Source organism: Mustela lutreola, chromosome 17, assembly GCF_030435805.1.
Source record: "Mustela lutreola isolate mMusLut2 chromosome 17, mMusLut2.pri, whole genome shotgun sequence".
In the NCBI taxonomy this organism is placed as follows: domain Eukaryota; kingdom Metazoa; phylum Chordata; class Mammalia; order Carnivora; family Mustelidae; genus Mustela; species Mustela lutreola.
Genome location: NC_081306.1, coordinates 47,957,700 through 47,983,080, shown reverse-complemented (window position 1 = coordinate 47,983,080; position 25,381 = coordinate 47,957,700). Strand labels below are relative to the sequence as shown.

General features: G+C 54.3%; 1 protein-coding gene across 6 annotated transcripts in view; it reads left to right on the top strand.

Annotated features, from left to right (window-relative positions):
* Positions 1-25,381, top strand: part of CALN1 (calneuron 1) — a 495,943-nt gene that overhangs the window by 232,561 nt on the left and 238,001 nt on the right. For all 6 annotated transcript variants that reach the window (XM_059154795.1, XM_059154794.1, XM_059154799.1 and 3 more), the window contains one exon: positions 24,871-25,014. In XM_059154795.1, coding sequence (XP_059010778.1) covers positions 24,871-25,014 — 144 coding nt within the window. The remainder of the gene's footprint in view (positions 1-24,870; positions 25,015-25,381) is intronic.

Genomic DNA, 25,381 nt, shown 5'->3' with positions numbered 1-25,381 from the left:
TGCCCTGGGATCGTCCCAGATTTCTGCCTCCCGGACTACACGCACAGCGTTCTTGGAGTTACCCCCACGGCGGGGCTCCTGGACGTCTGCGTCCTGTGGTGCCTGAGTGTTTCCTAGAAGGGAGACGGGTTGTGCCAAACCCTCTCGTTAGCACAAGAGGTGGGTGGGTTCGGGGGCGCCTGGGTGGCTCAGTGGGTTAAAGAAGTGGGTGGGTCCTTGGTTGGACTGCGGTCCCCTTAGAAGGCTCCTACCGGCGACCCTTGGGCCACAAGAGGTCCAGGTTCGTGAAGACAGTGTCTCCTCGGGGCTCCCCTAGGAAATCTGTGTCTCCACAGGGCTCCCCTAGAAAATCAGTGTCTGCATGGGGCTCCCCTAGGAAATAAGACACCTACAGACATGGGCGGCAAATGTGAGGGCGTCCCCCTCGAACTCACAGTCCTCCTGACATAAGCTGGTCTTCCGGTCACACTCAGAATGTCCTCGGCTGGTCTCTGGACGTGGGGACAGTGTTGGACAGGGGACCTGTGAGCGTGAGGGCACGCTGATGGCAGAGTCCCAGGGGTGAGCGGTGGCTCTGTTATGGGTCAGACCGTGTTCCCCCGAAAGTGATGTCGGTGTCCTCGCCCCCTGCTGAGTACCACAGAACGCAACCGTATTTGAGGATAGGATCTTCACAGAGGTAATCACGTTAAAATGAGGTGGTCGTGTGGTCTGTAACCCAGCATGACTGGCGTCCTTTTGAAAAGCAGAGATTTGGACGGACGCACACAGAAGGACACCGTGAGACGGTGAAGGCTATGGACCATACAGCAGCAGGGATCACCAACCAGACTCCGTTAACTCCAGAGGTTAGAGGAGAAGCGGGAACAGAGGCTCCCTCGCTGCCCTCAGACAAACCACCCTGGGGGCTCCTGGGGGGCTCTGTCGGTGACGTGTCGACTCTTGACTTCGGCTCAGGTCATGATCTTAGGGTTGTGAGATCGAGCCCCGCAGTGGGGTCCACGCTGGGTGTGGAGCCTACTTGAGATTCTCTCTCTCCCTCTGCCCCTCCCTGCCCTCTCTCTCTAGACAAAACAAAACAAAAGAACCAGCTTTGCCAACCCCTCGATCTTAGACTTCCAGCCTCTGGAGCTGAGAGAAAGTAAAATTCTGTTGTCTGAACCGCATGGTCTGCGCTGCTGCGTTCCAGCGGCTCCAGAAAAAGGAACCAGGGTCTTGCAGGGAGGGGGAGCCCATGAGAGGCCAACTAGGACGCTGTCGAGGACCGGAAGGCCGCGTGCTCGAGGGGGACAGTGGTGTCCGCTCGGTGGGGGGTGCGTCTGTGTTTCTGTCTCGCACACTGTGTCTTTTTTCTTTTTCAAGTCATCTGTGAGCCCTGCATGGGGCTCGGACTCACGGCCCTGAGATCAAGGGTCCCCCGCCGGGTAACCGGCCAAGCCAGCCAGGCCCCCCGCGCTGTACCCGTCCTGTAGCCTTCAGCTTTCACAGCCTACGGGGTCCATGTGGGTATCATCCCCATTTACAAGCGGGGAAACTGAGGCACAGAAGGACGGTCCTTGCCGAAGCGCGTGTGGCTGGCAGATGGGAGCCTGACTGCGGCCGCTCCCGGCCCTGTCTTGGGGCTCCGGGGCTTGCACAGTCTTTCCCTTCCTGCAAGGCCGAGCCGCCCTGGGGGGTCCTTGTGTGGGCTGCTCCCCGCCGAGGCTGCTTCTCGCAGATTCCCGCCCGGCCGACTCCTGTTCTCTGGGTCTCAGCCCCAGGGCTCATCTGCAGGTTGAACCCCCGTCCCCCGCGTCCTCTCCGCCCACTGCGTGTTTTTTCGTTATTTTGTTCAACAGCCCTTGCCCCGTCGGGGACCTCCCTCCTGCTCACACACGGGTCCTCGTCTGAGCCCACCGGCACGTTTCAGGAGAACCGGGACCTTCGCTGGCTTCTCCCGGCCTCTAGCCCAGAAACGCGATTGGTTCCTGCGGTGGAGAAATTGTTCATGAACTCCTGCCTTTTGTGGTTCAAACACTGGGGGCCTTTCCTGCCGCACTGGAGTCAGGGCTCCGTCTGGCACAGGCAGTGGATTTGTGAAGGTCTTTGCTACGTGGGAGGCCGCTTCTGTCTCCCCTTCTGATCCCTCGCAGTGCCTGGGAGCTGGGGGAGCTCGAACACGGGGTCTCCCCCGCCCCCTCCGCTGTCCCTCCCCCGCCAAGGGCCTGTAAGGGGAAAGTGGAGGCCAGAAGTTGGCTTTGTCATTGGACGGTTGTTGCCACCCTGCCCAGGAGGCGGAGAGTCTGGGGTCAGAGACCGTGGCCTTGGGTCAGTCGACTAAGACAGCGCCAGTTCAGACGCGTCCTCGGGGCTGCTGTGGTCCCAGCCCCCTGGGAGTGACCAGGGAGGTGGGAATGCTCTACCTTTCCTTGTAGGGGGCTTCGGAAGGCGCTCCCTGCCCCTCAGTGGGAGACCAGCTGCCGCAGGCTGCAGGGCAGGACCCCCGCATGAGGGACAGGCAGCCGTGCGCAGTCCTGCAGCGCCGGGCCGTTTGTGGAGAGGCAGAGCACGTTCTAGCCTGTCCCGTGGGCTGACGAGCTCCCACCAGCTGCCTCCTGCTGCCCTGCGTGCGGTTTCCAGGCCTGGGCTGAGGCCACCCCAGTGCTCGTGTGCAGGGTCAGCTCACACGTCTCGAGATGGTGCCAGCGCTGCCTCCGTCCATTCTTTTAGGCTGCCGTTGAGCAAGCATGTATTGAGCGCCACTGTATGCGGGGGACAGCTGGTGGGCCGGTAGCTACGGGAGCAATCGTTCTGTTAGAGTCTTTCCCTGGGACGTGTCGGGGGGGACATTGGGCAGGTGGATGGCGTTCGGTGCCCTCGACTCGGACTGACCACATCCTGTCCGCAGGCTGGGGCGGAACCCCCCGGGGCCTCCCTCCGTTGTCCACCCCCTGACAAATGGGAACAGAGTGTGGGGTCTTCCTCTGAGGGGCCTTCCAGGGTTGGTGCATGAGCCGAAAGCACCGGGGCGGTTCGGGCAGGAGGCGCAGAGGGCAGGTGGGGCTCTGGCCCGGGCACGGGTGAGCCCACTTCCCGGGCTGCTGCTCCAGGGTCCCAGAGGATAGAGCGAGCCCCTTCCCTTCCTTCCCAAGGAGAGCTTCGTAAGCAACCTGACTTTGGCTGAACATCTTAAAAAAATAAATGGGCATTTGTCATTTGCAGAACGTAAAGGGACAGAGAAGGTCTGCTCTTGATTCAGCAACAAGCTGGTGTCTGGCATGAACCTTGGAGTGGGGGCGGGGTTGCCGAGAGGTGTGAAGACGGAGGGGGCGGCCCGGTTTGGGAAGAGGCTCACACACCGAGCGGGGGGGTCTGACCTGGCCCATCCCAGTGGGCTCTGCCCGGGCCTTAAAGAGCCCTCATGCTGGCTGCAGTGAGCCGCGGGAGCTGGTGGGGACACTGAGGCCGACAGGAACTGTGCTTAGACGTGCTGTTCTGAAGCCACAGCTCTGGAGGGTGGAGGTCCTACCACCAAGCCGGGAAGGGGTCGAGGTGAGTTTTGGGGTTGAGCTACATAGGACCACACTGACCCTCTAGACGGTGTTCAGGTAGGAAGAGCAGAATGACGCAGAGCTTTACAGGTGTGGTGTGGTTTGGTGTTAGAGAGATGGGGGTGGGGCGTAGAGAGAGAATCGCAAGCAGGCTTCGTGCCCAGGCTTCTAGTCTGATCTCCTGACTCTTGATCAGAATCAGATGCTTAACCCACGGAGCCACCCAGACGCCCCGTTTTTATTTTTGTTTTATTTTCATAGAATGTGTGAACAATCCTCTTTCACTGCCCCAGAGTTAAAAAAAATAAAGAAAAGAAAAGAAAGAAAGCAAGCAAGCGTCCCAACTCACGCTTCCATTGAGAGGACCTCATTTTCTGTGCGGGGGCCGCGACAGAGGGGGGGCGATGAGAGGGAGGCAGGCGTCGCGGGGAGACGGGGCGGCTCTGCTGTGTGCGGTTTTTATCAGACTTCTTGTCGTGAGCCAATTTTCATGTTGAAATGGCTTTTCTCCCCCCAAACAAATGGCTTTTTATGTGGTTGAATGGGGTGGCTTGCGCCTTCTTTGAAGATTAGCCGACTCTGTTCTCCGCCTGCGCTAAGACATGTACCTTCCGAGGTACCTTCTGTACCTTCCGGAACCCTTCCGAGGGCAGAGACTGACTGGTGTGCTCCCCACAGAGGAACTGGTTAATAAGACTTGGGAAAAGACAGTTTCTAGAAGAATCGGGAATGAGAACCGATGGCTTGAGTCTTCTGAAAGTGGATTTCCGTCCACTCAGAGACTTCGGGGGGCCTCGGGTTAATGGACCCCAGGAGGGATGGGGCATTTTGAGGGAAGTTTTCAGTTCATTCATTGCCCCCTCCCTTTTTTAAAGATTTTATTTATTTGAGAGAGAGAGAGAGAGGGAGGGGCAGAGGAGAGAGAATCGGAAGCCGACTCTGCCCTCAACGCAGAGCTGGACGTGGGGCTTCATCCCAGGACCCAGAGATCAGGACCTGAGCTGAAAACAAGAGTCAGACACTCAACCCACTGAGCCACCCAGGCGCCTTACTTTGGTTTTGTTTTTTAAAATAGTATTTGGTTATAAAATATAAACCCAGGGGCGACTGGGTGGCTCAGCAGGTAAGCATCTGCCTTCAGCTCAGGTCATGGTCCCAGGATCCTGGGATGGAGCCCCGCATCGGGCTCCCTGCTCAGCTAGGAACCTGCTTCTCCCTCTGTCTGCTTCTGTCCTGGCTTATGCTCTCTCTCTCTCTCTCTCTCAAATAAATAAAATCTTTTTTTTTTTTTTCAAATAAATAAAATCTTAAAAAAAAAAAACCAGACACACTGATGGATTTGCCAATAAAGTATAAGGGTGACCACCAACTGTCTCTGGGCAACTGAAATGTCACCGTTCTATGATAGTTTATTCCTGCATTTTGTTGTATTTACTTCCTGTCTTTTTTTCCCTAGACATGGGTTTTCACCGAGCAAGTCATGTTGCTTATATAATTTCTAGTCTGATATTTAAAGAAAATAGATTTTCTCACGTCATTTCGTAAATGGGGTTTTTGATTGTGCCGTATATTTGGCCATGTGGAGGTGATTAAATGGACATCACGCAGGTTTTTTGTTGTTGTTTTACCATTTTCTTTTCAACAACTTCAGATAGAAAGAGTCAAAGACGGTGCAGCAAACAGCCCTATATCTCTCAGCCGATTCTCGGATTGTTGACGTTGGGCCACATGTGCTTTACCATTCTCTGTCGCTCCCAAAGGAATGTCATTGTTTTCTTGGAAACCTTTGTAGAGTGAGCAGCAGATGTGATACCCCAGTATTCTTGGGTACTCTGTGCACATTCTCCACAAAGACAGTCTCCCGGCTAACCATGATATCCTCAGCAAAATCAGGAGACTCGTGCCCTGTAGGGCCGCCACAGAATCCACGGTCACCGTCGGATTTCCCCGTTACCCCAGTTACCATCGCGCTCGCTGACTCATCCAACCCGAGATCGTAGTTAGCATTTATCTGGGATGTCTTTCTTTTTCCTCCAGTTTCCGAAGCTTCCTTACATTTTGTGTTTGCTTTGTTTGTTTGTTTGTTTCTGCTCTCGCCGTGTGGACGTCTTTGACATTAAAGACCACTTACCCTGTAACCTGTCCCTCACCAGGTATGCCCGTGTCTTCTTATGGCTGAATTTAAGTCATCCAGCTTTTGCAGAAATATCACAGACATAATGACGGTGGGGTCCCTCTCGCAACATGGGATCGGGGGACGTACAATGGTGATCTGCCCCATCACTTGTGATACTAACTTTGGTCGCTGAATTCAGGTAGAGTCTGCCAGGCTTCTCAATGTAAAAATGACTCTCTTGCCTTCAGAATTAATAAGTACTTAAAGGGGAAATACTTTGAAATTCTTCAATATCTGATTCTCATGAGTTTTCGTATCCGTGAGGGATTCTTGCCTGAATCAGTTATGGCAGTGGTGGTTACCAAATGATTGTGTTTTGAAGCCCAACATTTCTTGTGCATTTATCAGCGTAACTCTATAAGCAGGAGACTTTTGTTATCTCTGTCCACCCGTCCGTCCATCCATCCATCCATCCGTCTATCCACTCACTGATATCTGTATTGGTTCATCAATTTCCATTTTATTCAATTGATCATTCTCTCTCCTGGTCATTGTTCATTTTCATGTTAGCAGCAGACCGCTCTCAGGCTGGTTCTTGGATCTTTTTCAGTCTAATCTCATCATTGAAAATGATGGTCACACAGCACAGAAGGCTTAAACATTTATTTTCTACTTGGCAATAAATAATGAGCACTTTCCATGTTAGGAAGACTTTACAGTGTTATTTTTAGTCAGGGCAGAGTGTCCATCAAATGTGCTCCATGCTTCAGCTCTCCTGGTGGGCGAGAAGGTCTGAGGAAGGCCCCTCTCCCATGCGATGACTGTCATTTTGTTGGACTGGGACACACAGTGTCACCAGCAACAGCGCACCGGTGGGGCAGGAACACGTCCGCCGTGTTTGGGTACGAGCTTCGGCCTCCAGCTTGTCACTGATTGTGCTGCTGCTACAGGGACTGTCTGCACAGGAAGCGGAACTCTTCACCGTGGGGCTACCCCTCCTGTAAGCTCCAGCATCCTAGGTACTCATCAGCTGGAGATGGAGTGTTATAGGGTGGCTTAAATAATCTCAGGTTGTGTGGGTCCACATGTGTAGATGTATGTGTGTGTGTGTGTGTGTGCATGGGTTTGTATTCGCTGTATTACATTTGCATGCCCAGCACGCACACACGTGTACACACACACACACGCACACTCACATCTCTTCAGAATGCAGATGAAAGTCCAGGACAGCAATAAGACTGGACCCGGGATAGGAAACAGAAGTGACCCATAAGGGGCTTCAAACCAGTGTATGCAAATTACACTTCCATGAAGCCGCAAAGTCATCTGAAGTAAATATGGTGTAACGCATAGACTTGATAAGGGGCTGCGTTAGGTAAACACATGTTTACTGTAATATTCTCTTTTCTGGACTCCCATGTGAAGTCTTTTATGATAAGTAAAGATTTTTTTTAAAAACATGACTGGGAATGATCAGTACTAAATTCAAGATAGTGGTTTTATCCATGGGGTGAGGGAAGTAGGATCAGGGAGAGAGATCCAGGAGCACCACTTGGATACATAAAGCCTACCTTCTTTTTGGTTTTCTGAAAAAATTAGATCAGAATTGCAAAATGTTAAGATTTGACTTAGTTTAGTTGTGGGTTTGCAAGGGCTCACCTACAGCATTCTCTAGGCTTTCCTGCATTTGTAAGAAACCGGGCCATAGAAATGAGAAAATAAGGTTCTAACTCTCTGGACAGGAAGGAAGTAATGGAATTTATAGCATGTGTGGCATGTTAGCTCTGAGAAGCAGAGCCTGAGGCAAGGCTTAAGTGCTATTGTCTTTGGGGAGGGACAAACCCAAGGCAACAGAATGAGGAAGAAGAGACGTGAAAGAGGAAAGAACGAGAAGCAAACACCAAATGAACCATTGCTGGGCTGGCCGCTGTTTTATGAGGTCTTAGCTATGCAGGATGTGTCCACATAGGAAATCCAGAAACCCTGTCTGAGGACAGTCCACTGGAGAGAGGAATGGAGCAGGAATTCATTTCCTAGCCGCCTCCTTCTCTGTTTTGTCAAAACTGGCTTTTCGGGAAGTTAACACTCACGTCCTTCTGGAGTGGCTCCTCTAGACCTTCTGGCCCCCACGAGGGATGCAAGATTACCTACAGAGTGTGGCACTTCTTCTGAGTTAGGAACTGTGAGGGAAGGCCTTGGGGCCATCTAACCTTAAGAAACCTCCTCTGAGTCCCCCTGCTGGCAAGGGCGGCCGCAAACCCAGTGAGTGAGTCTGATACTAATGGGATGGGACCCCTCTTTTGTCCAAAACGCGGGAGGACATGAGGATACAATTTGCAGGGAAGAGGGGTGAGGACTGACGACCTCTTTCTTTTCTGAGGAGCACTTGGGGGACTGCAGGATTCACTGAGGTTTTGGGGATGGAGATTTGGGAGGTGGGATTGGGAGTTTGGGGAGAATCATGAAGAGCTTGGATAGAGGCATGAGGCAAGGACCGTGTCGGTGACAGAAGTGGAAGGGCTCCTTGGGAGGTGACTTCTGGTTGAGCTGAGTGGGAGAGGGAGGCCTCGGAAGGGCTGATGGTCTGGAGAAATGCTCGGGGGCGATGGTTGTAGAAGGCCGGAGAGCAGGTCGATGGAGGGACGCTTGGAAAAATCCAAGACTGAAACTTTGGAGAGTCAGATTCAGAGCTGGAACTCTTCTGGGCAAGGATGGGGATCAGAATGTGGCCATGGGTGCAGGGCGCGGGGGTGAAAGTTAGGGGGGCATCAGCGGTTAAGGGTACAGAGGTCGCTTAGAATAGCAGCCGGAGTCTGGAAATGGAGCGAGCGTGAGGTTCGGAGGCATGGCAGACGTTGAAAGGCGTGGAGAGGAATGATCAGTAAATTTAGCTCAGCTCTGCACCGGAAGGCCAACGTAAATGATGAGGAACCGTTTCAACATTGAGTCACCAAGGGACCCAATTAGCAAATGGGTCAGCCATTTTATCGTCAACACGAAACCGAATCATCACCATATAATCTTGAATGCAATCACCATCCATCTGTAAAGATCTTACACGTTCTCCCACTGCAAAGTCAGTTTCCTCCCGTGACCCCTCGCTACCCCCCGCCCCACCACCCCTCAGCTTTCCGCCATTGTGGGTGTTGGAGCTCGCATCACGGGGTGCTGTCGTGCCTGCCTGGCATTCTGCCTCTCTTCCCACCTGCCCCGTCACTGGTGCTTGCTGGGTCAGATCTCACCCTGCATGGGGTCCCCACCCAGCCTGGTCCCTGACGGCCCGTGGGTGCCCAGCACATTGCAGCGTGGGGATGCTGCAGCGAGAGGGCTGGGCCAGCAGCAGGCGACTTGCGGACCGTGGGTCACTTTCCATGTGATGGTGGAGACAAGCTCCTTGATGAGGTCATTTCCTGGTTTCTGCCCTCTCCCATATAACCTTCCTGTCTCCTCAAATTGTGCACTCCTTGTAGAATATTTGGAAAACCTTAATAATCCCTCCTAATCCTTAACCTTCAGCAACAACTGCTATTGATGGCTTCGTGTATATTTTCACAGTCGCGCATTTTATTTATTTCTGTGAGTGGCGAAGACGTGCACGGCACACACTGAAAAAGGCGGGAAAGCGTGTGCCGTGAGAGTCTCTCTTTTCCTGTCCTTCTTCCCTCCGCCCAGAACCCGTCTGCAGGAGAGTTGTCTGATTCCTGTACATTCATCCAGAAATAGCCTTACTTTTACGAGCAAGTTTGTGTCTTTTTTTTTTTTTAAGTATTTTCACACAAAAGGTAGTATTTGAAGGATCCCTCTTTGCATCTTGCTTTTTTTTCATGAACAACGTGTCTTGCAGGTCACTCCACATCGGGATATAAAGAAGACGCTCCCTCTTTTTCTGGCTGCATGGTCCTCCGTTGTTTGGGTGCAGTATACCCAGTTGAACCAATTTTCTGTTAGTGGGTGTTTGAGTTGATTCAGATCCCTTTAGTTTTCAGTGTTTTCTGATGGGACGTGCAAGCGGCGTGTACCCCCATGGGGACCCATCGCCCAGCTTTCACATGGGACCAGCCTTGTTTCATCTGTACCCCATCTGCCCGCCTTCCTCCTCCCTCTAGGATTTTAAAGCAAATCTCAGACCTTACATCATTTGGTCTGTAATTATTTGAGTGTCGATTTCTAAAAAGAAGGACTTAAAAAATCCTAATCTCTTACCTACCGTGATGAACCGTAATCCCTTATGACCATTAAAATCGGATCTTTAGGGATGCCTGGGTGGCTCAGTTGGTAGGACGACTGCCTTCGGCTCAGGTCATGATCCCGGAGTCCCAGGATCGAACCCCACATCGGGCTCCCAGCTCCATGGAGAGTCTGCTTCTCCCTCTGACCTTCTCCTCGCTCATGCTCTCTCTCACTGTTTCTCTCTCTCAAATAAATAAATAAAATCTTTTTTAAAAAATCGGATCTTTAGACAAATATATAAATAATGTGGCGACCTCAGGCATGGCTCATGCTTCATTCCGTACGTGGGTGCGTCCATACCAGCGGGGACGTGTCTAGAGGGGAACGGCTGAGGTAAAGTGTGCTCTGTTTTTAATAGACTTGAGATTGCTGTGCTGCACTTCAAAGAGATTCTGCTAATCTGAAGTCCGGCCCTCCGCGTTCGGAGGGCCTGCTGCCCACAACTTTGTCTACACAGCCTGCTCCCAGCCTTCTTGAGCTTTACCCGCCCGTGGAATATATTCTACAAATGTCTTCTTGCATTTTTCTCATCAGGAGTTGGGTTGAACGTTGTTTTATAGGCCTGAGAGCCATTGGTAACTCCTTTCTTGGAAACTGCCCACATTTTCTGAAGATTTCTCTTTGGGTTGGTTGGCCTTTTTCTTACTGATGTATGGAAGAGCTTTTTCAATATAGAGGAAGTAGGCTCCTCATTTGTGACAGGCGCTGTAAATATTTTCACCTTCTTTCTGATCTTTGATGGAACTTGCTAGAGTTTTTTGACATGACCAAGCTTTTAACATTTTTAAAGCTTTTAATGATTTATGTAGAATTATCGATCTTTTATTTTACAGCTTTTGGTGTTCCCTGCTTAGTACAGCCTTTTATCTGCTCTGAGATGATACAAAAATTTCCTGTTGTTTTTTTTTTTTTTCTACTACAATTAGGATTTCATTTTATATCTTTCACCTTTGATCCTTCTGGAATTTTTTTTGGTCTAAACTGTGGAGGATGGTTTTATTCTTTTTTTTTTTTTTCAGATATCTACTTAGTTGTCTTGACAACATTTTTTGACTCTCCCATTTCACATTATTTGAAATGTCACCATTGCCGTACACTGAATTTCTGTATTAATCCAGACCAATTTCTGCTTTTCCTATTCTTTTCAACTGAATGCCTTATTATCTTACATTAAGCTAATTGCCTATTGTTTGTGGTTTCTCATTTTTATTATAAATAAGGCTGTGCTACCTGTCTTTGTGGATTAAACTTTGTACACGTCTTTTAGCATAAATTCCTAAAAATGAATCACTGTGTCTAAAGGTATAATTGCCTTAAAATCTTTTTTTTTTTTTTTAAAGATTTTTATTTATTTATTTAACACCAGAGAGAGAGGTCACAAGTAGGCAGAGAGGCAGGCAGAGAGAGAGGGGGAAGCAGGCTCCCCGCCAAGCAGAGAGCCTGATGCAGGGCTCGATCCCAGGCCCCTGAGACCATGACCTGAGCCGAAGGCAGAGGCTCAACCCTCGGAGCCCCCCAGGTGCCCTAAAACTTTTCCTTAAGATTTATTTATTAACGAGAGAGAGAAAGTGTGAGCAGGGGGAGGGACCGAGGGAGAGAGAAAATCCTCAAGCAGACTCCCCACTGCGCACAGGGCCCGTGTGAGGCTCAAACACAGGACCCCGATATCCTGACCGAAGCTAAAATCAGACGTCGGCCACGTAACTGACTGAGCCCCGGGCGCCCCTGGAAGTTTGTAGCTCTCGACCCCCCCACTCATCTCGTTCAGCCCCCAACCCTTCCTGCCTCTGGTGACCGCCGATCTGTTCTCTATCTCTGTGCATTCCAGTTTCGTTCTTGAATTCCAAAGCAAACTGGGATTGTATGGTATCTGCCTTTCTCTGTATGACTTACTTCAATTAGCGTGAGGCCCTCGAGGTCCATCCACGTCACTGCCACGTCACTGCGATGGCAAGATTCCGTTCTTTGGGACGGTTGAGTCATGCTCCGCTGTATACACACACCGCGTCGTCTCTGTCCACTGGTTCACCGATGGACACTTGCCTTGTTTCCGAATCTTGGTTTTTGCACATGAGGGACCTGTACCTTTTTGAGTCAAGTGTTTCCATTTTCTCTGGATAAATACCCAGAAGTGGGATTGATGGATCATAGGGTCATTTTGGTTTTGATTTTGGGGGAACCTCCGCTGTTTCCCACCGTGCCCGCACCAACAGACTTTGCCACTCACGCAAAGTAAAGCAAAGGCTCCTTTTACTCTGTAGCCTTGCCGGCACGAGGCCTTCCTTGTCTTGTGAGAACAGCCATTCTGGCCAGTGGAGGTGGTATCTATCTCACTGTGGTATTGAATGCCTTTCCCTGGTGACTGGTAAAATGTGAAGCGTGTTTTTATGTGCATATTGGCCACCTGTATGTCTTCCTAGGGCAGAAGCGTTTTTTTAACCACATTAACACAAAACACGCCGCCTCACTCCTTTACTCAGCAACCTGCTATGACTCCCGCCTCACTCACAGCAAAACCCAGAGTGTTGACAGTGGCCTATGAGGCCCTCCACGATCTGCCTTCTCACCCTGGTCTGTGCGATACCACCGCCGACTTCTCCCCCCTCACGCCCTCCATCCCGTGCCGGTCCCTTGGCCTGGTCACTGTTGCTGCTGCACCCCAGGCACAAGGCCACCCAAGGATGAGCACGGACAGGGTCCTGGGTCTGGAACTCTCTTGCCCGGGGAACCCGCGGCTACCAGCCTTCTCTCAGCCCAAATCTCTTCTCGTAGCCGCTCGGTGGCCCTGGCCTCTGCCCCTGCATTGCGACCCCGTGCCCGCCTCTCTCCGGTTCCACACTGCTGTCTGCTCTGCTCGTGTTTTCTCTTTTCCTGGCACCTGCTCCTTTCCTACCCACCGTGTCACTGAGTCTCATAGACAAACCCGGAATATGTTCTACCCATTTGCACTAGAAAATTAATGGGAAAAAAAAGTAACTCTATTGGATGTGATTTTTAGCTATCTGTATTTTCCTTTTGGGGACAATCTGTGCCTTTGTCCACTCTTCTGTTGGGACATTCTGGAGAAACTTTTGACATAGATTATTCCCTTGTCTGACGTATGTCAATTAATTAATTAATTAATTTCCCAGGTTGTTTCTTTGCCTTGACTGGCTTTTTTCTTTTTTTCTTTTTTTTTTTTGGATGTATCCATCTGCCTTCAAGTCTTTAGACTTTTTTTGGTTGTCGAATGTATTGTTTTAATTCCCTTTTTAAAAACATTTTCTTAAATTTTTAAAAAAAGATTTCATTTATTTATTTGACAGACAGAGATCACAAGTGGACAGAGAGGCAGGCAGAGGGGGAGGGGGAAGCAGGCTCCCTGCTGAGCAGAGAGCCGGATGCGGGACTCGATCCCAGGACCCTGGGATCATGACCTGAACCGAAGGCAGAGGCTTTAACCTGTTGGGCCAACCAGGTGCCCCCTTTCTAAAAAATTTTTCGGAAGTCGATTTGGGTACATGCGTGACGTACAATCAGAACTTACTGTTTTCCGAGTTCTCAGCTGACGTGTACTAAGCCCCGTGTACTAAGTCACGCATCTCTCTCTCTCTCCCTGGGTTGAAACGGAACCTTCCTCGTGACGTTTGCTTCCATGACCCGCAAGTCCACGAGCACAGGCCTGGCCCTTAGCTTCCTTCCGGCAAACTCGCCCGCTCTCCAGCAGAAATCAGGAATGGTGCGCGCGCGTGTGTGTGTGTGTACATGCACACACGGGCGTGTACACAAGCGTGCACGTGTGTGTCCTGGAACCGTTGACTTGCTCCCTGGTGACTCACTTAGAGTTACGTTTCTGGGTAGAATTCCTAGAATGATTTTCCTCTTTTTCTGAGCTGCCCTTTTCATGGTGAAGGGCCGACCTGGGGTCCGTCTGCCTCTCACTGTTACTTCTCTCGCTGGAGCCATTGTGAGGCTATGAAAACAGCCTTTTCAAAGGTGCAGCCTCATGTTGATGGGGAACCAGTGCGTCAAGACAAAATGAGAGAGTTGGCGATTTTAAGCAAATAAATTGCTTCCTACTGATAATGGGGTGTTTGTGCAGCCTGCAGCGGAGCACAGTTTCTTCCATATCCAGGCCTTTGTCAGTGATCAGGACGCCCAGTGGAGGACGGAATGTGGCTGGGAGCTGCTGGGAGGGCTGCTCTGGGGCAGCTCAGGGGGCGGAGGCAGAGAGCCTCGGCCGTCGTCCCGGTTCCCAGGGAGGCTTGGGTCCCGCTGCCTTAACGTCTCACGGGGCTGCCTTTCCTCAGGCAGCAGGAACAAGACTTGGGCCGCGTTTCCGTGTGTCCTTGCACGTGGGTGAAGGAAGGTCGGGGTGATGGGTTCGAATTGAAAAATTTCACAGCCGAAGGGGAATCATTCTCTGGAGTAGAACCAGCCTCTCCAACGCCCACGGCGCGTCCTTTGGCCCGGAGTCCCTGTGCCGTGGGTGATTTGGAAGAGAACGTTACGAGAAGTTCTGTTTCGGGGCCCGAGCTCCCCGGGCAGAGTGTGCTGCTGGAAGTCTTTTGGACCCCGTTTTAGGCCCGGGCCCTGCCTTGGTCGAAGACGCTGCAGAATGGGTGGGTGAGGGCTGGAGAAGTTAAGGTAGACACAGGGGACCGTTGCTGACCTCCTGCTCTGCTGGGGTCAGCCCGCAAGACTGGCAGATGCCTGTGGCCAGTGGGGCCTGCCTGCTTCTGCCTCCTCCTGTCTGCTGTTCCCGATGGGCAGGTGGTGGCCTGGCGCTGGGGGTGCAGCTGCGGGGGTGGGGGTGTCCCTAGGCCTTTAAGGACCAAAGCTATCATCCTGCGGGTGTCATGTGGTAGGATTGGTAGGGCCTATAGGGTTTACACAAAGGCTTTTGTTTGTTCTTCTGAATGTGACGTCCCTCGTCCCTCGGGGGCCCCAGGAGCGTGGTCATTGAGGGCAGTGACACGGAGGCTGAAGGGAGCTAAGTGCTTGGAGGAGAGGCAGGAAACAAGCGCAGCCCGCCAGCAGCGCCGTGTCGGAGGAGGGCTCGGTTCAGGGCCGGCAGAGAGATCCCCAGACAAGCTCGGGAGGCTGCTGGGGGGTCCGATGTGGTGACGTGATTCGTAGGGAGCAAGCATGCCGCAGAGACAAGGCCCGGGTCGGGTTCTCCCCCGTGTGGGTCCTGAGCTGATCCCCCCAGTTTAGCGAATTGGGATGTCGTCCCAAACCAGGAGAGAGACAGAATCGGAGATACCAGAGCGTGTCCCGCCTAGAAAGGGGTGTGCACCGCGTGTGTGCAGAGCTAGAAACACGGGGTTCGGGGAGCAGAGGCTGGGCTCACAGGCCTGGGCTCCGATCGCTGTCTTGAGCCGACCACGTGGCCTGGTGAAGGGTAACAACGGAAGCTGTGTCACGAGGCGGCCTGTGAGTGCTAAACGAGCTCAGACCCCACGAGTTCTTAGAGCAGTGGCTGGTACAGACGAGGCACGGTGCCCGTGTGGGCCTCATGCGGCGGCTGGGACCTGGAGAAGTTGCTGGAATCGGGCCATCTGCTGGCTACACGAGCATGGTTCTGCCTGAAACACACACAGACGCGTGCCTTCCACGGGCAGGGTGGCCTCCTCACGCGTCTGTCGCAGCGTCGGGGGCATCCGCGCCATGGGTCGCTGTCAGAGGCCCTGCACCTCCTTCCGGCTCTCCCCGCAGGGGAGAGGAGATGCGGCACCGACTTCCTGACGGAGGCGCCGCTTCGGCGTGACCCGCTCTGTGGCTGTCCTGGTCTGTCACTCGTCCCTCCCTTGTCATCGAAGGTCGGGTGACGCGCCGGGCTCCCTCGGGGCCCCCCTCACTGAGGACTGGGTGTCGCCGAAGGGCCCCCCTCAAGCTCAGCCCCGGGCCTCCCCCCGACTGCTCCCGAACCCCGCGTGCTGGCCTGCGCGGAGCCTTCTCCCTCCGCGTGAACCCACCGGATCTGGCCGGGGCTGACCGCCTCGCACACGCACCTTCTCCTTATTAAAATCCAAACAAACGATCCAGGCCCCTGGTGTTTGCTCGGGCTTAGTTGTTGGTCTTCGGTTACAAAGTTATTTTCTGCTTCCCGCCTGGTCCGGGGGAAAGACTTGGGCTCCAGAAGGACACTCTGCACGGGTCGGGGGCGAATCCGTCTTCAGCCACTGAGCCGTCCTCCACGTGCCTTTCCCACCGCGGGTTCCGTGCGGAACCCGCCTCTTCCCAGACGGGCGTCCTGTCTGCTGCTCTGCCTTGGTTTCCGGGGATGAGACCCCCGCGCCGAGAATGGTTCCTGACGCAGTAGGTGCCCAAGAAACATTTGTGGGGTTGAGCTGAGCTGAGAAATGCAAAGGGAGGTTTTCCTTCTCAAGAGAATTCCCCAGGCCCCGCGGACGGGATGGGGTGCGAGCTGCCCCCGACAGGGTCACATCCTTTGCCTCTGGTTCATTTCTGGACCTTGGATCTTGTTCCCCGGGCCTCCACGCTGGTGCCAAACCCACAAAATGGTGTTTTCTCAGACGTTAATTATTCTCTGGTCTCAGGATACTAAGGTTTATAGCGCAGGATCCACACGTCTTAATGAAAATGAGTTGTGTCGACGATGACCGTGTTGTTCACGGATAAATGCCACACGCTTTGCTGCTTGTGGTGTCCCTTCTGCGCCAAGTGATCTGGTGCCCCCTTCCTGTCTCGGGCGACTTGCTGCTCTCGCTGAGAAGGGGCTCGTGGCCGTGTGGGAAGTGGCTTGTTCCGTGCGCAGGCACCACACCTGTCCCCGTGAGGCTGTTCCGTCTGCTGGGCCGTGGCCATGGCCCGCGTCCTCCTGGGACAGACTGCCCGGCATCGTGCCCCGGGAGCACTCCCAGGCTGGGGCGGGGAGCACGGCCGTCCTCACATTCCCCATTCCTCTTCCCGTGTCGGGGGATCCCTCTGCCCCTCCGGGCGCAGCTCTGTTGTGTCAGTGCGTGTGCATGTGTGTGTGTGCACGTGCGCACGCGTGTCCCTAGCTAGATACCCCCTTTGAGCCTGTGCTGAGTGTGGGGTTTACTCAAAAGCCTGTGACCACCTGCAGGTCTTTTCAGATGATGTCTGGATCGCTGTCCTCCCCTCTTGACTTCAGGAACGAAAGCCTGTGGGTGACCGCTGGCTGGAAAGGGTCGTAGTTCACGGGAGACCGGCTTCTAGGCATAGATGTGGCCTGACATGGGGGATGGAGGTTCGTGGTCCTGCCTTTTGGAGAGTGTGATATTGTGATAAAATAGGAAACAAATATTTGATCTTCTTTCCTGATTCTGGGAGCTCTTGAAACCCTGGGGACCTCTGGAATAGTCAGTGTCCTTTGTATGCTGGCGAGACGCCTGGTGGCTGGAGTCCTGGGAGGGTTTCAGGACCAGGACTGGCTGCCACAGGGGCCGAGGTGTGATTAGAGGGTTGGAGCTTTTAGCCCCACACCCGGCCTCCTGGGAGGGGAGAGGCCTGGAGAACTGAGTCCCCAACCCAGTGGCCTGTGACGTCAGCCCCGTAAAAATCCCGGACGGATGGTGGGGTTCAGAGCACTCCTGGGCCGGGGAATGCACTGAGGGGCCGGGAAGGTGGTGTGCCCAGAAAGGGTAAGGGGGCTCCATGCCCTCTTGGCCCCAAGGTAGCACCTCGTCCTGGGCATCTCGTGCACCTGGCTGTTCCTGAGTCGTGCCCCTATCGGAACCCGGCAAGTGTAAGCGAGGAGCTCTCCTGAGTTCCGCCAGCCATTCCAGCAGACGACCCAGTCCCAGGCGGGTTCATGGGAGCCCTAGACCTGATGGCCGCTAGTCACTGAGGCGGGCAGGGGGGACCTGTCTTTTACCGGCGTTGGAGGTGAGGAGAGGTGTGTGGGGCCGGACCCGTGGGTCGGCATGTACTGTGAATGGCACGTGTCACGGGGGACGAGATCGCCGGCCGCTGGATCGGTGTCCGGAGAGCTGGTGTCCCTTCGCCCTGTTGGTGTCAGAAGTGAGTAGAAGTGGATCCTGGTGGGCACCTTGGCCGAGTGGCTCAAGCACCTGAACATGTTTCTGCCCTTTGACTCGGGAGTCCTGTCCCTGGGACACCATCTGAAGGAAAGGATTGTCCAAACCCACAAAAATCTCCCTACAGAGATTTCCAGGGCAGCATTTTCTACAGGTGGGGATGATGCAGACGACCCACCGCTGGGAGTGTGGGGGGCTCCCGGGGGCCGTGGCGTGTCGCGGACACTACGCTGCCACCAGAAGCGCCGTTGTGAGGGCCAGTAACATGGACACTCAAACGATTGTGTGTTACGTGGGGGAAAATACAAAGCTTCAGAGAGGGCAGGATCCAAATTTAATTAAGAATATTTGTGCATTGGAGCGCCTGGGTGGCTCCGTGGGTTAAACCTCTGCCTTCGGCTCAGGTCATGATCTCAGGGTCCTGGGATCGAGCCCCGCATCGGGCTCTCTGCTCAGCTGGGAGCCTGCTTCCCTCTGTCTCTTTCTTTCTCTCTGCCTGTCTCTCTGCCTACTTGTGATCTCTCTGTCTGTCGAATAAATAAATAAAATCTTAAAAAAAAAAATTTATGCATCACAAACCGTAAGAGACTCTTAATCTCAGGAAACAAACTGAGGGTTGCCGGGGGTAGGGGAGTAGGGAGAGGGTGGTGGGGTTATGGACATTGGGGAGGGTGTGTGCTATGGCGAGTGCTGTGAAGTGTGTAAACCTGGCGATTCATAGACCTGTACCCCTGGGGCTAATAATACATTATATGTTAGTAAAAAATTATATAAAGAAAGAATATTTGTATGTCCAGAGTTTGGAATCAAATGCCCCAACCCATTAACCGAGGTTATTCCTGGCTGATGGATTAGATTATTTTTTTCCTTATACCTTTTGGGGGCGTTCTTCGTAAGAAGCGCGCATTAATGTATAACCTGGGCGATGCGGCCTTCCTGGGCAGGTCCGGCTCTGGTCTTCTGACCCCAGAGGTCTGGTCCAGAACCTCTCCAGACAGAAAACTGCCTTTCTCTCCCTCTCTCCACTCATCAGCAGGTCTTTTCGTCTAAAGACCCTCTGGCCATTCTCACCTCATACATATTCACATCTAATTTCAATGATTTTCCTTTCAGCCCTGCCTGGAACATTCTGTCCAACACGGGGTGCCCCTGGCTGGGATGGGTTTTCATTGTTAATGTCTGCTCTAATTTGCTTTGTTCTGGTGCTGTTGGGGAATTTTCCATCAGCTTAAGCAACCCGGCGTGCCGAGATCAATTCCGCTTTATCTGTGCAGGTATAAACTGTGGGGACAGATAAATTCTGTCCTAGCTCTTCCGTCCTTAGAAATGCCCTAACTTCCTGACTGCCTGGTGCCACTCAATTTGAGGAGAGAAACGATTCTTTTTCATGACCTCGAATACTGAGTCTTTGGCTGATTTCACTTTTCTTTCGGAGGTGCCGGCTGGGGAAGGAGTTGGCTTTGTTTTTAAATTCAAGGTGCCATTTGGGTCCCGAGGAAATGAGAACGGCCAGGAGCGTGGGGGTTCCTGAGTCAGGCAGCCTGATGTCTCGAGTGCTGGGCCTTCGACGTTTTTCAGCCTCGTGTCTGCTCCTAGGGCTACCAGTGACTCAGGGCAAGTCTGAGGCCAAGGAACGACCCCCAGATTCTAGCCTCAGATCAGAGAGGCAGTGATGCTGTCTGGGAGGGATGCTGACTCTTGCCAGCCATGTCCTTTTTTTAAAAAAAAATTATTTTTTGAGAGAGAGAACAAGAGCAGGGAGCCTGATGCGGGGCTCAATCCGGGGACCCTGGGATCAAGACCTGAGCTGAAGGCCGATGCTTAACCAACCGAGCCACCCAGGCTCCCGCCAGCTCTATCCTTTTGCAGGGGCCGCTCATCAGCGGTCCTTGCCTGCAAGGACCTGGACCCCGAGAGCGCATCTTCTGCCTCCTTGCTCACGCCACGTCCCTGCTGGAAAGCCGTCTTTGTTGCATTGACTATGATTCTCAAATTATGCTCAGAGGCTGAGATCACCTTTGCCAATCACTTATTTAATCAGGTTCACTGTGGGAATTATAATTGGTAATAATAATATTTCATAAGCCAGGAGCATACAGGATAATGTCTCCTAATCACCCAGGAAAGAAATAACAGACTCCGAGTGATAGGGGAACCGTGCTACTCGTCAGGCAGAGGGGAGATGAAAGAAATAAAGTCCAGATGTAGCCGGAGGTGCGCCTTTCTGTGAGGCGGTTCTCCGCAGAGTCTGTCCTTCCAGCCGACGGTTGGGCGTCAGCTGCCAGGTCCGGTCGTTCACTGCGCGGAGCCAGCAGGTCACGGTGCCTGTGTGGCAGGCAGGGTGGGCCTCTCTGAAGGTTCCGACTCCAGGGACCGTTACACGGCTTGTAGCACTGCCTGCCTACCACGGGAGGCCTCAGCAAGGTAGAACAGATGTCCCTTCTCTTCTTGAGACGCCGCACGATGACCACCACCGCTAGCCAGGAGTAGCCCGGCCACGGCAGCGGCCAGTGTGCCGAGATCTCGGGAGACTGTTGAGATCAGCAAAGAGCAGCCTCACCCAGACCAAACACTGCGGTGGAGACTGAACAGATTTTGTATCTAGCAGGGGTTGACATAGGAAAACCCGTTGCTCTTCCTTATCGATCGGAGTTTGCAAATTAATTAGCGCCATGAATTTCAGCGGATTCTTCGAGACCAGAGCCTTGGCCAACGAATATTGACTCTGGCTGGTGTCTGGTGTCTGGTTTTCATCTGAGGCAAACTTCACTGGGGCGGGGCAGCCTGCCTGACGAGTCTGTTCTGTGTGGTGGCCGAGCCTCTGCCGTCGAATTGCCCGTATCCCTGGGGAGTGTCATGGAGCCGAAGCCTGGTTCTTAGGGGGCACTGGGTTGGGTTGCTGGTGGTACCAGTGGTGGCTCTGACCTGCTGGTGTAGTGAGAAGTGAATCCCTTGGGCTCTACACCAGGCTGATTTCTAGTCCGGCTTTGCTTGGCTCCAGAACATCGGGGAGGCGAGGCTCAGATCCCGGCAGGAATGCAGACTTCGGTTCTGGGAGATTCCGGACGCAGAGACTGGATTCCTCTGGCCAGGGGCCGTGTCTTAAGACCCTTCCTCTCTGGCTCACAAAATGACAGTTGCCCAGGCCCTTGTCACCGTCACCCGGGCTCCTTCTATAACGCGGGAGCACCGGGGGCTGTAGCCTAGGGAGGGGGCACATTCCAGCAAAAAGCGCACCGCATCACGGGGGTGTTCCTGAAGCCTGGTCTGTAGCCCCACTCCCCGAGGCTGTGGAGTGTGGCCAGGGCCCTTCCGTGTTGCCGGCAGGCAGCCTGTAGCCATAGGCCAGGGGATCTGGCCTGCTTCCCTCTCTCTGCTGGTTTTATGGGCGTATTTCTCACACCCTGTTCTGCTATTAAAAATAAAAATAACACGAGGCACACGTCACGTGTCTCCGGCTGCCGGACCCATTTCCTTCTAATAAGCTTCTCGTTTGCCTGGGCTTTCCCTGCCTTGGAAAGATTCAATCTCCAGAGGCCTGCATGATGGATTTCTAGTTTCAACCCCCGCCACCCCACCCCACACACCATTATTTTGAAAGAAAATGAAGTTAGGGAGCTTTTTCTGCCTGTACGCGCGTGTGCGCATGCGTACACACACACACACACACACACACACACCCCACACACACTCTCTACCCGGGAGCCAGGAGCAGACGTTCTGGGCAGACAGAGAAGTGCAGCTTTGTCCCGCTTACCTGGGGTGGGGGTGCTGCACAGAAAACAGAGCTCTGATCTGGTTTGCACTGGGCTGGGCTGGGCTGGAGCAGGGCCGGAGCAGGGCTGGCCTGCTTGCTTCCAGTGCTGGGGTGGCCTCCGTCTGACTCCAGCAGCCCCAGGGTGGGGTGACTTGGAGTAGCCGGGGGGTGAGACGGGGGCACGGGAGGCAAACCCACCCAGGCCTTTACTTCCAGGCCAAGGTCACACACATCCTTGATGAGGCCTTTCTGGGGTGTCCAAGGTAAGGATACGGGCTCGCTCGTTGGTGAGATCTAGGGCACATGCCAGCTGACCGCAGGAAGGAGACCAGACCCTGTCACCCTGTCAGCAGAGGGGGTCGCCCTGTTGGGGCGATCGCAACGGCCGGGGAGCCCAGGCCCGAGTTGGAGAGATGGCGAGTGGAGATCGCCTCGGAAAAGGAGGACCCTGGGCCCGAGCTCAGCGAGCAGCCGGCCATCAGGGCGACCCGCTAGGACCCTGGGCCCGAGCTCAGCGAGCAGCCGGCCGTCCGGGCGGCCTGCTAGGACCCTGGGCCCGAGCTCAGCGAGCAGCCGGCCATCTGGGCGGCCTGCTAGGACCCTGGCCGCCTCTTTGACTCCAGGCCGGGCCCCTGTTCTCCGGAATTTTCTACTGCTGCCAGCTCTGAAGTAGAGCCGTATTAGGCCAGAAGGAGATCCAACCCTACCCATTTTCGGATGGGGCGACGGAGGCTCAGGGAGACACCGGCTCTGATTGCTGGACGGGGCCAGACGGACCTCCCTGTGGGCTGACGCCCCCCACCCCGCCCCGGGAGACCCCGCTTCTGCACCCCCCTGCCGTGGGCCCCGGGGCTCAGGCCAGGTGAGGCTGTGGTCTCTGCCCTGCTGTCCTTGTGTGTTGTGTGCTGTGACCTCACCCTGGGCAGTGGCTCTGAGCTCTTTCCGGGCCACCTGGGACTTGGTAGGAAAACATACGGCTGCCCGAGGGAGTCTTGGGCACGTTTCATTGGTGAGAAAAGTCTAAAAGTACAGACAGCCTCCTTGAATCAGAATTAGGACCAGACTGAAATTTGTCCTTTATCCTCAACGGAAAAAAAGGGGTGTTTGCACAGTAGATTAATAGGGTATGAAGGAGAACACAGGCTTCCTGTTCTTCTCTTAAACACGTTAACAATGTCCGCAGATCCCCAGAAAAGGTCTGGAAGGACCCTAGGGATCCTCACGGCCAACCCAGCTCATTTTACACATGAACAATCCGAGGCCTCGGGGTTTGGCTGCGGCCCTAATGAGCTAATGCGCCTGGCTGGGAGCCTAGGGTCGCGGCTCACAGGCTGGTCTTCTGCTGGCGGAGCCCACACCGGTTCTCAGAAAGCGCCCCGCGTGCAGAGTCGGTGTCGATGGTGGATTTGCTGCTGATGCCCCGTCCTTGCTTACCGAGGACGTGACCTGTTCGACAGCTGTCTGCGTCGCCTCCTGCGAGGAAGAAGGAAGCGGACGAGGAGAAGCCGCGATGTCTGCGCCCACATCGGATCCTCAGACGGGACGGGCTGATGTCATGAGAAAGGAATGACGGGAGCAGAAAGGGAGGGAACGCTGGCCCTGGTGGGCAAAGGCATTCCTGTAGAGCCCACGGTCCCTGACTCAGCCTTGAAGGTCCGACAGGATTTGGGCCCCTAAAGAGGAAGGCGGGGTATCTCAGGAGCAGTCCCGGATGCGATAGTGCGGCCGTCTGAAAATCGGGCCCCAGAGGTGCCAGAGATATCAAATATTTCCTTGGGGGGAAAAAAAATAAAAAAAAATAAAAGGCTTTTTTTTTTTAGGTTGTTAGGTTGAGGGAGCTTATCCTGGGTTATCTGGGTCGGTCCTAAGTGCCACCCCAAGTGTCCTCAGAAGTGGAGGGCGGAGGAGGGTCCCAGGCAGAGGAGAAGGCGGCGACATGGCCACAGAGGCAGAGAATGGGGGGCCCTGGCCACGCGCCAAGGTGTGCCAGCTGCCACCCAACGTGGGAACAGGCAAGGGGCAGACTCTTGCCCTAGGAGAGCACAGCCCTGTCCCCACTGTGCTTGTGGTCCTGATTTTGTACTTCTGCTTCCAGATCGTGAGAGAAGGAATTTCTGCTGTTTGAGCCTCAACATCTGTAGGGATTTGTGACAGCAACCCCAGGAAATCCGTGCAAATGGGAAGGGACCAAAGCTTGTTTCCAGGTGTTCACTGGGAGCATCGGGGGCTATTTCGAGAAGCAGCAGGGAAATGGGTGAGGGCCCGGGTCTCGGGCTGGTTTCAGCCTGTCCGTTTCCGCGTGGGTCTCTCCTGCCCCGCTGGGCTGGAGGGGAAGACCAGCAGGCTGGTCGGTTCTCTGGGATACTCGCTTCGTGTGCCTCAGGTGTGGACACCGATCCCTGCTGAGCACGTGATGAGTGTTTGTGGCGGCCATACCTGCCCGCACCAGGCTCCCCGATGAGGTTAGAGCAGGCCTGTCCCGTGCTCAGACACCTGTCACCTTCAGACTCTGACCTTGAACTCCCCATGTCATGCCTCATGTGATGGGTTCGGAAACGCAGAACCAGCAGGCTGGGGGGGGCTCTGGAGGGAGGGGTCCTGGCGGAAGGCAGGACAGCTCAGGTTGGGGTCGGAGGAGGGGCGATCACCTGCCGCGTGGGAACGGCCTTATTGATAGCGGAGTCCTCTGGCAGCCGGAGAAAATGTGATTAAAGAGGCCTTTTGGGCTTTTATGACGCTCTGATCGATCTGAGGTTGTTTATAGCCGTGAAATTGCTGTCAATTAGAGGACGAAGTAAAAGCAGCCAGCTCGTGACTCCCGTCCTCCTACCGGGTTGCGGAGGGGAGTCTCGTCCTCCTCGCCTGTAAACGATGCGCCCCGGTTACGAGCCGCCCTGTCCTCACAGCCGAAACCTAACGTGCTCACTCCTGCCCAGGAGGGTCCTCCGCGAGCACGTTCTCCACCGGACGGCCGTCTAATTGTGTGCCAGCTCTGCTGTTCCAGGGATGCGCAGGGCTGGTTTACTTTATACTCCCTCCTCCTCCTCCCCTTCCCCGTCTCCCCTGTCTTTCCTGGGTCCCTCCTCGGCCGCTCTTCTGTCCGATTAAGGGTCTCTGCCCTGCTCGTGTCTGTAAGGAAGCGTTGGGCGCGTCGGTGGAGGACCGCCGGTGACTTCAGGGCAGTGGGCCAAGCCGTGTGACCGTCTGACTTTCTCTGCTTTCTCTTTGCAGAGATCCGAGAGGCCTTTCGGGTTCTGGACCGCGATGGGAACGGCTTCATCTCCAAGCAGGAGCTGGGCATGGCCATGCGCTCGCTGGGGTACATGCCGAGCGAGGTGGAGCTGGCCATCATCATGCAGCGCCTGGACATGGACGGTGAGCGCGGGGCCGCGGGAGCGCGGCGTCCCCCAGACGAGCCCCGGCTTCTCAGCGGGGCCTTGGCGTTAAAGGGCCTTGCCCTTGCCGTCAGCAGGCTTGGGGTCATGTCTTGGTTTACAGTGGAGGTGGCCTGGCCGGTGAAGGCCACCAGGGATCCTTCTGGTTCCCCTCCCCCTCTCGCACACAGCTTCCTGGGGATGGAACGCGCGCGCCGCGACACTCCCCCGTTCACTCGGGGTGACTCAGTGGCTTTTAGCGTCTTCACTTGATCTGGGAAACCAACGCCCTAATCAATTATGGAACAGTGTCACCGCCCCAAAAAGAAACTCTGCCTCTTAGCTGCCGCTTCTCATCCCCGTCTCCC